The sequence below is a fragment of the Colossoma macropomum genome, unplaced genomic scaffold (genome assembly GCF_904425465.1).
Source record: "Colossoma macropomum unplaced genomic scaffold, Colossoma_macropomum, whole genome shotgun sequence".
NCBI classification, from domain to species: domain Eukaryota; kingdom Metazoa; phylum Chordata; class Actinopteri; order Characiformes; family Serrasalmidae; genus Colossoma; species Colossoma macropomum.
This window is the reverse complement of record NW_023494799.1, coordinates 8027632-8041377: the sequence shown is the minus strand read 5'-3', so window position 1 is coordinate 8041377 and position 13746 is coordinate 8027632. Positions and strand designations below refer to the sequence as shown.

At 38.4% G+C, this 13746-nt stretch overlaps 1 protein-coding gene across 2 annotated transcripts; it reads left to right on the top strand.

The window, feature by feature from the left end:
- The first annotated feature begins 2499 nt into the window (after nucleotides 1–2499).
- On the top strand, nucleotides 2500–13018 carry march2 (membrane-associated ring finger (C3HC4) 2). Of its 2 annotated transcripts, none has more exons than XM_036586461.1 (5): nucleotides 2500–2995; nucleotides 3710–3980; nucleotides 4403–4607; nucleotides 6260–6469; nucleotides 7640–13018. In XM_036586461.1, the coding sequence occupies exons 2-5, from the start codon at nucleotides 3805–3807 to the stop codon at nucleotides 7796–7798; spliced, it is 750 nt and encodes a 249-aa protein (XP_036442354.1). In that variant the 5' UTR covers nucleotides 2500–2995; nucleotides 3710–3804; the 3' UTR covers nucleotides 7799–13018. The 2 variants fall into 2 exon arrangements, with proteins under 2 accessions (XP_036442354.1, XP_036442356.1); XM_036586463.1 differs by having other exon boundaries at nucleotides 2585–2995; nucleotides 4403–4598.
- Nucleotides 13019–13746: the final 728 nt, after the last annotated feature.

Here is a 13746-nt window from a genome sequence, read left to right as displayed (position 1 = left end):
CTATATATATATATATATATATATATATATATATATATATATATATATATATATATATATATTTTATAAATGTGTATGAATGAACAGTATCAGATGTTGCTAGAATTCTCACATTGGTGCATCTCTAAATAAACTCTACACATAAATGTACTTCAACACAATTTTGTCTTTTAGTTTAAATGTGAAAAGAATTGTGTTGATGTGATATTTTGTGTAATATATGTGTAGATTTACACATTTGAAAGAAGTAGATTCAGTATTTGTTTAGCGCAACAATGCAATAGCAATTCAAAAGGGAATTCTGCCAATTTTTCAAAATGTACGCATTAATAATTAAGATATAAAGCAAGTCATTCAGATTGGCTTGATGTGATAGGAACCACACATCTGAAGCCTGTAAAAGCTATATATATATATGTGTGTGTGTGTGTGTGTGTGTGTGTGTGTGTGTGTGTGTGCTTATTAGGTTCATCTACATTGTATCTACACTCATTGTCCATTGTATCAACTCCACTTACCATATAGGTGCAGTTTATAGTTCTACAATTACAGACTGTATTCTCTGTATACTTTGCCGGCCCCCGTTCACCTTGTTCTTCAGTGGTCAGGAACCCCACAGTACCACTACAGACCAGGTTTTATTTGGGTGGATCATTCTCAGCACTGCAGTGACGCTGACGTGGTGGTGTGTTAGTGTGTGTTTTTTAACACCTCATTTTCACTGCTAGGCTGGGAATAGTCCACTAGCCAAAAGAATCACATCTACAAGGTGGACCAACATTGTAGGAGTGTCTAATAGAGTGGACAGTGAGTGGACACAGGGTTTAAAGACTCTAGCAGCACTGCTGTGTCTGATCCACTCAGACCAGCGCAACACACACTAACACACCACCACCACGTCAGTGTCACTGCAGTGCTGAGAATGATCCACCACCCAAATAGTACCTGCACTGTGAGGGTCCAGGGGGGTCCTGACCATTGAAGAACAGGGTAAAAGGGGGCTAACAAAATATGCAGAGAAACAGATGGACTACAGTCTGTAATTGTAGAACTACAAAGTGCTCCTATATAGTAAGTGGAGCTGATAAAATGTACAGTGAGTACAGATACAAGGGGGTGTACTCAGTACAGTGATTGGTTTGCGTATATGTTTGCATTGTAGGCATTGTGACCCCTGGTTCCTATCAACACCACTGTAAAGAAATCTGAGCAAGTCTCTCTACAGTAAACCATTTCACATCAAACCACTCTAAATGACTTTGCATCTCAATGCATGAATCCAGTAGAAATTTGAATTGGTGGGTAACCAGATGTTAGTTAACTCCAATCAAGATTGTGTTGTATATCAGTGAATATCAGCTCTATATTTCCTCTATATCTCTCAAGGTTTTTGTCCTACTAAAGTACCATGATGGTTAGTTCATTTAACAGCTCATTCCGTTACATTGAGTCACATGGCACATGGCATAAGAGAAATAGTAGTTCAAATGTTAAAACAGGACGACTAACAATCATACACACTATTAATCACACAGTAAAGCTAAGTTAAAGAATAGAAAGGGAAGTTCACCCTGTTCTTCAGTATAATTGTAATAAAAAGCACATAACTGATTCTTTACTCTTTATCTAGCTTCTTCAAGAAAAAGGCAGATTTGAATATTTCTGTTCTGGACAATTTTAACATCAGGGCTAATTTTAATAGAATACATTTATTCTTTGATATTTATTCAGTTGCAGCCTTTTAGTTACAGAAGTTACTTTTATCCCAAGTTACATCAGCAAAACAATTTACTCTCTAATATCACATTCATTTCATCTTGCCTACATCCTGATTAGCTTAAGCTACTTACATTAGAAGCAGCTGCGGAGATGACTATTCTGATAGTGTGGAGTAATAAATAGTTGCACTAATGGAATGTGATGTTTGATTTGAAGCATTGAAACATTTAAAGATGTTTTACCTTTAAAGAAAAAAGTAATGAATGAAAGTGTTCTCTTTCTTTCCCAACCTTGAGCACACAGAGAAAACATCATGAAGTATTAAGGGGAACTCCACTGATTTTTCAAAAATTCGACATAATTAAATGGTTGAGATGTAAATGAAGTCATTCAGAGTGGTTTGGTGTGAAATGCTCCATTTTAGAGAAACTCACCAAGTCAGAACTGTTCACAGTTGTGATAGGAATCAGACATCTGAGAAGTGTGATGCATCTAAAAGCTCTAAGATCTCCCTCATGTAATGGTTATATACATGCTGCCTGAAGTAGGCCCCAACAAAACATTTTCCAGATTTCCACTATTTTACTACCATTAACATTACACAACTCAGAAGACACGTGTAGATTCAATGGTCATTTTGGATAGTAAATAAAAAAGTGGCTTTATTTGTGTTGTGGACATGGTGACCCCTGGTTCCTATCACCACCACTGTAAAGAAATCAGTCTGCAAGTTTCTCTATGATGAACTGTTTCACATCAAACCACTCTGAATGACTCTGTTTACATCTCAAGAATTAGTTATTCGGAAATTTTGAAAAATTAGTGGAATTCCCCTTTAGGCATAACAACGCCACTTTTATATCCTCTGTGTAGTTAGAGTCTAGTTTTATTGCCAAGTTACAAAGAACATACGTAAGTAAAATAAAAATGAAAGTATTTAAAAGGTTGTGCAAACAACACTACTGCATGAGGCAGAAGACTACAGTGTCCACTTCTCATTGATGGGAATAGACGCTGCAATTCCTGCGCGGATATTCACAAACGGCTTTTGCGAAACTGCTTGCGCTGTGCCTCACGGAAAGCTTCGCTCTCTACGCTCGTAGCGTAAACAGCGCAATCGGTAAAACGTCGATAGGAGGCCACAGTCGTCTGTCAGCTGAAAAGAGCGAGTCTGGGGCCACAACAAGAGTAACTGTTTTCGATTTTCACCCCACAGTTGTCGTATTTTTTCGGAATTAACCCACTGAGACGATACCTCAATATGAAATTACAACAGGTGAGCGCACGCGGTTATTATAAGCTGTTATAGAGTGTAGTCTATCGCATCAGGTAGCGTATTATGCTAACCTGGTTAGCAGGAGCCGGCTATCCAGACGTCTAACGTGAAAATATTTAACCTGACAGCGTGTTGTTGTGTCTGACATCCACGTTTAAGTCCCCATATGGTTTTGTAAAGCTTCACTGGATTTCTCATTTGCTTATTTGTCGAAAAATTCAAACAGTCTGGTTTGAACTGTAGCTAGCTGTTTCATTAGCTAACGCTATGCTAGCGGCGGTTTCCTTGTTTTGGTGGCTGTTACTTGCTAGTAGGCTAATTGGATATCGTTAGCCTGTGCTGCTTATACAGTATGTACCTATTTTACATACATTAGAGACACATTAGAGGTGATTGTTAAGCAATAAAGTCAGCTCGTCAGCTCATATGTCACTGGAAATGAAAACAAAATGCCTGTGAAGCTAATTCAGTGTGTGAGAGAAGTGCCATGTATGCGAATATTTTAGAAAAACCAAAAAAAATCCTGTATACTCTATGTCTCTGACTTACAAGCATACAAGACTCTCACTATCTGTACTGACAGTGAGAACTACAGTCAGAAGAGTCCAGAAAGAGAAATAATGGTGTTATTTGTGAACTGCCTGAATGTTGGATATTTCATATTCATGTACAGTTCTGTACTCTCCTCTTTGTCTCTGGTCCTCTTGTCTGCAGTAGTGGGATCCAGGTGAGTTGAGCTGTGGGAGCGGACGTTGCTCCCCCTTTCCCCCTGCACTCCCCTGTCCCCTGCCCCCCTGGACGGATCAGACATGACCACAGGGGAGTGTTGCCACCTCCCAGGTTCGCTGTGCGACTGCACTGGCAACGCTGCCCTGTCCAAAACTGTGGAGGAGTCGGACAATCGCCGGGCGCAGTACGTCACCCAGGTCACGGCCAAAGATGGACGCCTGCTGTCGACAGTCATCAAAGCCCTGGGCACACAGAGGTCAGCTGAATGGCCTTTTGCACTTTGTCTGATCAGCGATGCGTTGGGTGTATAAAGGAAAAGTGAAGGAATTTGAAATGCAGTCCCACCAAAGAGGTTAAATTAGTTTTAATTGCTTGTTATTGTATTATTATTGCCACATTGTAGCTGTTAACAATGCTTTTAGCAATGTGCTGAAGTATATCTAACTAAATCTGTGACCACTAGAGACGTTTCTTCAAAAGTGAGGAAAGTAAGCTGAACGGGGATTTAAATCTAATGTTAGATTAGACCATAACTACCTAGATTAAGTTTGTTTCTTAGATCATAATTGGAACTGAAAACTCTAAATCAGTGGTACCAGCAAAAAAAACAAAAACAAACAACAATAAAAAACACTTCCTGAAGTGACTAAGGAAAAGCTGCTCTTCCATTGTTCTCAGTGATGGGCCGATTTGTCGGATCTGCCACGAGGGGGGCAACAGCGAAGGGCTCCTTTCACCGTGTGACTGCACAGGGACTCTGGGCACAGTGCACAAGAGCTGCCTGGAGAAGTGGCTGTCCTCCTCAAACACTAGCTATTGTGAGCTGTGCCACACAGAGTTCACCATCGAGCGCAGGCCCAGGCCCCTCACAGAGGTAACAAAGGTCAATGCCTTTCGCCTTCGTCTGCATGGCTTCTGCCTGACTGTTCTCCTTGGGTGCGTGTTTGGGTGTAGTGCTATTGTGTGTTGGCATCTTTCTCTTTCTACCTAAGCTGCGGTTGGTTTGTACAAGCTATTCTTAGTTGTCGTAATATATGTGATCAGCCCAGTCATGCAATGTGATACTGTTATTCAGAATTGAACAGAATGGCACTAAACACAAGGCCGAATTGCACATCCTAGCTGATTTTGTGGCAGATGTCGATACCAATTGTAAGGGGCTAAAAAGTCCCATAACAATTAATATTGGTTGTTATTGTTTTATACTTATGTTTCAGATTTTAAACTTAGGTAGTTTTATTTAAACAATGCTTCATTGACATATAAACTTGTCAGTTCCAGACTGCCTATTCTCAGTAGTCACTTCTCATAAACATAAATAAAAAGCAGAAACCCATGGTATTGAACGATATAAATATTCCCCCCTTGGGTGCAGATTTTTGTGAGGAGATAAAGTGAGGAGATAAAGTATCTTCTGTGGATTGAACAAAGGGCGCTTTGTTAAATTTCTTTTTAAAGGGGTCTGCTTATTGCATTTGTTTGCATTTTTTGTGTAGCATAATTTATTTTTACAGGACAATTTTCCAACCAGTCTTTATCTCTTAGAATTAAACAAGCTATTTAGTTCTGTTACTGTGCCTTTAAGATTAAAATATGTAACTGGGCTCTGTTCTGATTGGCTGCCCTGTGTAGTGACTCATTCAGAAAGCACTCTAGGCTGAAACACACCTTATAACTTGTAAATGGGCAAAACTAAACTGCTGACGAAACAATCTATGACAAAGCAATAATTGAGATAGTTTTGCAGCTGAGGAGTTAAGGGTATGTTTTGTTTACATTAGACGTGTGTGATAGGGTGATGTAATCGGTTGTCCACAGTGATTGACAGGTAAGCCAATGACAATGCCTCTACTGCGATAAAGGATTATTAGCATTTAATAAACCATATAAAAACACGTCAGCTCATATGTCGCTGGAAATGAGAACAAAATGCCTGTGAAGCTAATTCAGTGTGTGAGAGAAGTGCCATGTATGCGAATATTTTAGAAAAACCAAAAAAAATCCTGTATACTCTATGTCTCTGACTTACAAGCATACAAGACTCTCACTATCTGTACTGACAGTGAGAACTACAGTCAGAAGGGTCCAGAAAGAGAAATAATGGTGTTATTTGTGAACGGTCTGAATGTTGGACATTTCATATCCATGTACAGTTCTGCACAGTGATTGACAAGTAAGCCGATGACAGCGTCTCTCTGCTGTGATAAATGGATTATTAGCATTTAATAAACCGTATAAAAACACCAATGTTCAACTTCATGATATAGGTCCTTTAAAAGATGGTAGCTTAGGGAACAATGAGGATCTAAATTAGGAAAGACAGGACTGCCTTGATGCAGCAACACAGTCCTTAAATAAACGCATATTTTTGAGTAATTCATGGCTTAACTTGTGAAGGGTTTTACCTGATCTTAGTTGAGCTTCAGATTATTGGGTTCCTAGAATTTGAACTGAGAAGAACTAACTTAAACAATTTGTAGTGTTTATTTAATGGTTTTATTTTTTTCTTAAACTTTATCACCTGTGTCTCTATAGTGGCTCAGGGATCCAGGGCCGAGGAATGAGAAGCGCACCCTCTTCTGTGACATGGTGTGCTTCCTTTTCATAACACCCCTGGCAGCCATCTCGGGGTGGCTGTGTCTGCGGGGGGCTCAGGACCACCTGCACTTCAACAGCCGCCTGGAGGCAGTGGGCCTTATCGCGCTCACCATCGCTCTCTTTACCATCTATGTCCTCTGGACTCTGGTAATGTCTGCCTGGCTGCATTCACATAGTAAAAAAATCATTACATTCAGAGCGAGTTTTAGCACAATTAAGCACAATTAAAAGGGATTTCAACATTTCAGCATAGTTCAGTTGTTGAGATGCAATTCAAGTCATTCAGGATGTTCATTCAGATTTGATGTGAAATAGTTAATTGTAGTGAAACTTCCCAACTTGGATCTCTTTACAGTAGTGATAGGGGTCGTGATGTCTACATTGCAAATATATTAATTTGATTTACTATCCAAAATAACTAGTAAACTGACACACGTTTTGAGTGCTTATATGTAATTTTGTTAATGGTAAAATTGTTACAAATATGGAAAAATAGGTTTTCTACTCTAGTTACTAAACTATTGTAAAACAATATCTCAGGCATAGTAGTGGGCAGTATGGGCAAAAATTTATATCACTGTATAATTAAGATTACTGATGTGTTTGGCACATATATCATGGTATGGTGTACTTAGGTATATGTTTTTCAGATAAAACCATTTTGGATGCTTAAGTAAACCTTTTTTGTAGATTAACAATGGCATATTATGTCCCTTCACATTTAATAAGAAACATATTTAGTAACTAAGAAGTAAATATCAAATATTTTTATTGGGCGAAATGGTAAAACAGAAATTAACAGATGTCAATGTTGCTTTCTAACCCTACCGAGATAAAGTGTATGCCGGCAGCAGTTTCTCTGAGTACTGCAAAAACGGTGTTGAATGTTGTTTTACGTCCAAAAGTCATTTGTCTCTTATGTGCAAATAATTCAGTATAACCTCAGGTTAATATTACTACTTACTCCCTTATAAGGTTGTTTGGGCTAGCAAAATATCCAAATTAATTTTTTAATGCTGGAAACATTTTCTAAGAAGGACATTTGCTAGCTTCTCATTTCCGTTAGCTTCTAGTTTCCTGTATATTAGTTTAATATGTAATGTTGATAATGCTAAAATAGAGGAAAACCTGAAAAAGCATTTTACATCAAACCATTTGGAATGAATTTATTTACATCTTAACCATTTAATTGTGCAGAAATGTAAAAACATTGGTGGAATTCTGCTTTACAACCATGCCAAGGTTTGCTTAAGACAGTGACGATGTATTGAGAACTGATGAAGCACCTTTAACTGAGTGAATCCTCTTGTTCCACAGGTGTCATTCCGCTACCACTGTCAGTTGTACTCAGAGTGGAGACGAACCAATCAGAAAGTGCGCCTGCTCATTCCAGACGCCAAGGGTGCCCACTCTACCCAGCATTCCTTGCTCTCCACCAAGCTGCTGAAAAAGTCAGCAGATGAGACCATAGTATGAGATCCATGGTTTTTCCTGGGGGGTGGTGGGGGACACGATAAAGCATTGTTATTAGCGTGCTAAAAGGTTCTTGATGCACCATGTCATCAGCGAGAGCCACAGCACTTTTGGATGCATTCTTTTCTATTTAATCCTTTTTATCTAAATATGTGAGCACTTCTTTTTTTTCCCACCAATCTCTTTTTATTGTGTGTGGGTTTTTCCTCTTTTTTGAGCTTCTGTAAGTTGTTTTATGGTTTAGGAATGATTCTATTTATTTGCTTACTCATAGGAAGGCCCCATACTAAGCTTTATTTTTAAGACTGTCAGAAATCTAAAGCGAGAGAATAGGAGATTGGGTAATGCGTTGAGAGACATATGCAGGAAAGCAGGAACAGCTGCTGAAGCTTAGAACCAAACTCTTCTTTTGGACAGTTATAGTTTTTTTTCAGTTTTTAAACCATTTTGCATCTTGATTGGATGAAAATTGGTCAAGGCCAGTTGTTGAGCAATTTAGCCCTTGTGGTTCTCAATGACACGATTGATGTATATTATGAAAGCTCAAAGCTTTGTTTTCTGTTCGTAAGCCCATTTAGTGATTTTTGAAGTGTTACAGGATGACAGGGCCCAGTTTGGCCTGCCAGCGGAATGGGCTATAATGGAGTGAGGTGCAAGCACTGGACCTCTTAAACATACTCCTACAGTGTAGAAAAAAGAAAACAGACCATAATAGGAGTGTGCAATAAGACACTGTCCTTTGACCTTTCAGTATGAGGCACTGTACGGCCTCTGACATGCACAGGTTTGCATGCATGCATAATCCTCTCGTTTCTTTTTTTTATTTTTGTTAAAAGTCTCATGAAATTAGTGACTGTTAAAGTTGCTATCTCAGATTTCATCTGTGGATCAGCATAGGCTACATTTTCACACCTGTTAAAACCAAGCTCTCCAAAATGCGTAAAAGCGGCATGCAGTGGTCCTACAGTGGTAGCACTTAATTACTTAAAACGATGACTTTAAGTAGCCTAGATGTGAGCTGATCAAATGTAGATATGTGTATGCATTCAGGATTCATTGGGAAGCATTATTTTAACTTTGTAAAATTGAAAGTGGCGAACACACATTACGACTTCATTATTGTGACGGATTGTCGTTCAAATGACTCTTAGTTTTGAATATGTTCCAGCTACCAGTGGCTGATAAGACTGTGGCTGTGTGAAAGGGAAGGATGTGTGCGCGCATTCACATATGCGTATGTATGCATATACATGTTTTGTATTAAGGTCTGTATTTTTGTGCTGTTTAATAATTTCTGGTGAGTATAAATGGCGGAGATGTAGGGTGGCATATTTTATGGTTTTGTAGCAGTTTTACCTTGTTTAATATGCAGTTTTTGGGGGGCATTTGTCTGATAACAGGGGAACAATTGGATTTTCATGCATATACAGCACTCCAGTATGAAGCAAACAAGTTGGTCATCAAGACTTCTCCATGTTACGTGTTACAAGAATGATGTGCAAAACACCACCAACCATCAGAGCTAACTTTACAGAAAAAAACCTGACATGTATAAACCTCTGAAGTTGTCGTCATCCTGTAGTCAGCATGCCCATGATAGGAACACCAGTTCTAAGCTGGTTTTCACTGTGAAAAAGATAAATGCTGTTTTCGAAATTTGCTGCTATCGCACCTTATGGAAAACGGAAACTTCCCAAAGGCAGGATGTATGTACACCTTTCCGCCAAATGTTGCCAAATCCTCTGCATAACTAGATTGTTAAAGAGCTAAAATGCAAATATTGCTACATGCAAGCTAACACTCCTACACAAAGAACTATCACAATACTGGCAACCTCACCAAAATAACCCACACAAACCAGCAAGCTGTATCAAATGTGGTAGTGGCCCACAGTATAGTGTACAAGAGTGTTAGGAAAAAGACTCAACAAACTCTTCTCCTATTCTCATGCTGCCTCAGGTCTTGGGAATTCTGCAGAACAAAGCTTGTAGTGCTTGCAGTCAAACATGCATTGGAGAAATGCAGTTTAACAGACTCAGCTTTATTCAGAAAGACAGAGAGTTCATATATTACCCTATGCAGGTGTTGGCACAAAGAACATGAACAGGCCGTATATGATGGAATGTTCTAGAGCTATGAGAAGCTGAAGGCCCCATCCTGGCCTTCCTTTACCAGCCTCAAGGCCGCAGCCTTCATTTTTTCCACAGACAATAACAACTCAGCATATATTGATGCAAAAACAAGAAACACACTCAGTTTCGGCGGTTGTTACATATTCTAAGTAAAAAGCAAACATAACACAGCTATGCACTTTAACTCTTTCAAATATTGCTGAAGTTTCATACTAGACTTATTGTCATGCCGCATCATTTTAGTCTACAGGGATATTAGCTTGCTTGTAGCATGTTTGTAGCATTATTCATATTTCGACTGCTAAACAACCTAATTTAGAGAATCCAGTGTTACCTGGGGGAAAAATATACGTAGGACAAAATCGGGTTTGGAACGTTTTTGTTTACTACAACATGCGATAGCATAGTTTTTGAAGAGCCATTCATTTTTAAAATAGAGAAAATCTGCTTAGACCCAGCTCAGAGTTCCTAATATGGCTTCAGAGGTCTATTGAGTGAAATGCATATTGTATCTTGAATGATAGGCCCTCCTCCTAATGGCTTTATGGACCTCCTGACCAAAGCAAGGCCGATATGCAGTTCTTGAGGGACCATGTCTTATCAACGTACTCTTCAGTCCCTGTTCTGAAAGCTGGGTATCTTGGTCACATTGAAAACGTCTCATTGATGTCTGCTCTCCCTTACCCAGAGATGGACTGTATTTATGGAGGTCCAGATAGACTCTAATGTCCAAGAATTAACACTAAAGTTTTGGACATGCTTTGTAAATTTGTAGATATGTCTCATGTCTGTTTAAGGCACTCAAGAAGCAAAGTTTGCTCACAGTCCAGGTGTGTATGTGTAACTCTGTGTGTGGCTGTGTTTAGGGATCGGGGCTGTGAATGTTCGAATGACTGACCGACTGCTGCACTCGACTAATGTACAAGGCCGGCCTGACCTTTGGCCCCAGACCAGTCTAAGCAGTCGACCCTTGTTAAGTGTTATGTTGACCTTCAACAGTGCCACATTCAGTACTGTGCAGAAATCAGAAACTTCCCTTCATTTGTTTAATTTACAGTCAAAATGCCAATGTTAAGTTTTTTTCTTTTTTAGTGTTTGGAGAAAAAAGCAGAAAACATGCAATTAACAAAAAATTATACAGAAACCTCAACAGCTTAATGTAAGTGATTTTTTTTTTCTGTATTTACTGTCTATTTTTTAGCTGTATTACAGCTTCCATTCTTTTCAGGAGACTTGCTTTTTAGTTTCAGGAATATTTTTTCACACCTCTGAAGTTCAGTCTTAGAAGTTGGTTGCATTTTCTGCTTTTTACCATCCCAAACACATTCAAACTTTTAGTCTATGGCTTTTTCTCAGTGAGGCTTCTTGACAGCAGCACGTCCTTTCAGACGCATAGAGTTCATTTCTCACAGTGGAAGGAAAGCTGAGCTTGATTTTCTTCTCGCTCACAAAGATGAAAGCTTTAAGTGCTGTTTATCTGATGTTGACTGTTTTGGTGGTCTACCAGGCCTTGCAAAGTTGTTTAGACTAATTTGACCCTGCCCTTCCTTGTGCAAGTGGGCTATCTAATCTAACCTCCTCAGAAATCTCTCCTGAAAAATGAATGACTTCTACTTAATGACTGATTTGACTGGGAGTGTAAAGTAAACAAAGGTTGGCCTCTGACTTTTGCACGGTACTGAATGAATGAGTTCAAAACAAACAATAAAAGGTGCTTGCTTCTGTAAGTGGAGTAAAAAAACATGGACGAACCTCTAGTCTAAGTCATAAACCTATCATAGTGCTGTTTGCACTACTCACCACCTCTTTGTTAACGGAGTGAAAATCACCACAGAGATTTCTTGCAAATTATTGTTTACTTCTTTCAAGTGTCACTCAACACTCTAAATGAATCCTATTTTGGACAGTGGTTTGTTTTGGAAAGCGGTGTGCAATAGAGTTAATAGAAGCTTATAACATTAATTGTCATTTTTATTTTTTTTATTTTTTTTTTGGGAAGGAAAAAATGTTGGCAAAAACTCCTCTCTGTATTATTATAATCATTACTGTCGTGTGTCGTGGGACTGAGTAGCTTTGGGAAGAATTTGCACTTTTGTGCTGATCATGGAAGCCCAACTTTTACCATCATGAAAAACTGCAAAACTGGTCTCAGATCAGCAGCTAAGCGCATTTTCACCAGCTGACTGCTGCTCTTAGTAACACTGTCTTTTATTGTGTGCTTCCATCTGACATGTTTGCCTTTTTTTTCTTTCTGGGCCATTATCTGTTTATTTTGCAATGTGGGGTGGTTAAAAAAAAAAGCTAGAGTGCAATTTCAATAATATTACAATGCAATTCTTACCTATAACCTTAACAGTACATGTAAGATTATTACTACTATATAGATGTAGAATATGAAGGATTGTAGGAATACATTCACACAAGAAGAGGAAAACAGTGTTGGATTTTTAATACTTGTAAGTGGATGCCCCTGAGTTCCCTCCACTATGCAAACCTGCAAGTATACTTAAGCAGTTGAGAGGGTACTGCTTTACTCTAGTGTTAATACAGCTGACCCAATCTGTTCTTTTACCTGAGAAACATGCATGCTCTTTATTGTATTATTATTTTTTAGCCATATTGCACTTTCACTGATTTATTATTGGAAAATGGTTTGCCTTTTCCATATTACACATTTCAGAGGGTTTAAAATAAACCCTGGTTGATATTCTATCCATCTCTGGATTTGGAGAACTGGTCCACTTTTGTTGCATTAAAAAAAATCATGTTTAAGACCAATCATGTTTCTTTTGTTTGTTTCTGTAAGATGAAAGTAAGCAATTGTAAACATTGTACACAGTTTTCTTTTTATTTCTTTATGTTGTCATTGTGTTTTAATGTATTCATACCATATGTATCATTTGCAATGTATGTCTTCATTTATTCATCCAGCACCGGATTTTTATCGCTCGAACCCATTTTTGAGATACTGTATGTTTACGTAGTGCAGTGGATAAAGAACGGTGTGTCTGTATCGTCCTCACCAAAATATGTTGGTGCTTGCAATCAGCCAAGAAAAGTGTGCAAAGCAAATTAAAAATGATGCTCTGGATCTGTTAACTGCCCCGACTCTTCTTCATCCTAACCGGTGTCTTTTACAGCCTCTCTGCAATAGTCAAATTGCATCAGCATTTTGCTTAGGTGAAACCTAAATTAATAGTATTTTAAAAAGCATTTAAATGATCACCAAGTGGTTATCTCAGGTAACTCAGAAGAGCAGGACAAACACATTAACAAAAAATTACACAGAAGCCTCAGCAACTAAATATATCTAGATTTTAAGTATTTGGTGTGTCAGCCCTTTGTCTGCCATTACAGCTTCCATTCTTTTTAGGAGACGTGCTTTCAGTTTTTCAAAGAAATCAGCAGGGATATTTTTCCAGATAGATAGATAGAAAGAAAGAAAGAAAGAAAGAAAGAACTTTATTGATCCCGGAGGGAAACTGCAGTGTTTCAGTAGCAAGACATGTAATTGCACATAAACTTACATATACTATGCAGAAAAATAGAAATAAATCTGGACATAAGTTAAAGTACATCCAAAGTTCAGTCTTAGAAGTTAGTTGCACGTTCTTATTCTCACAATCCAAGTAATTCACATTCAGTGATGTCAGGTGAAGTACATGTTTAGCTGGGATGTGAACACTGTTCACTTCTTAAAAATAATATCATTGAATTACTGAAAAATCAGGAATTATGTCTTAACTGATTCATTGATTTACTGGTGTTGCCCATCATACAATACAAAGATTGTGCGTAAATGCATGCTTTACAACCCAC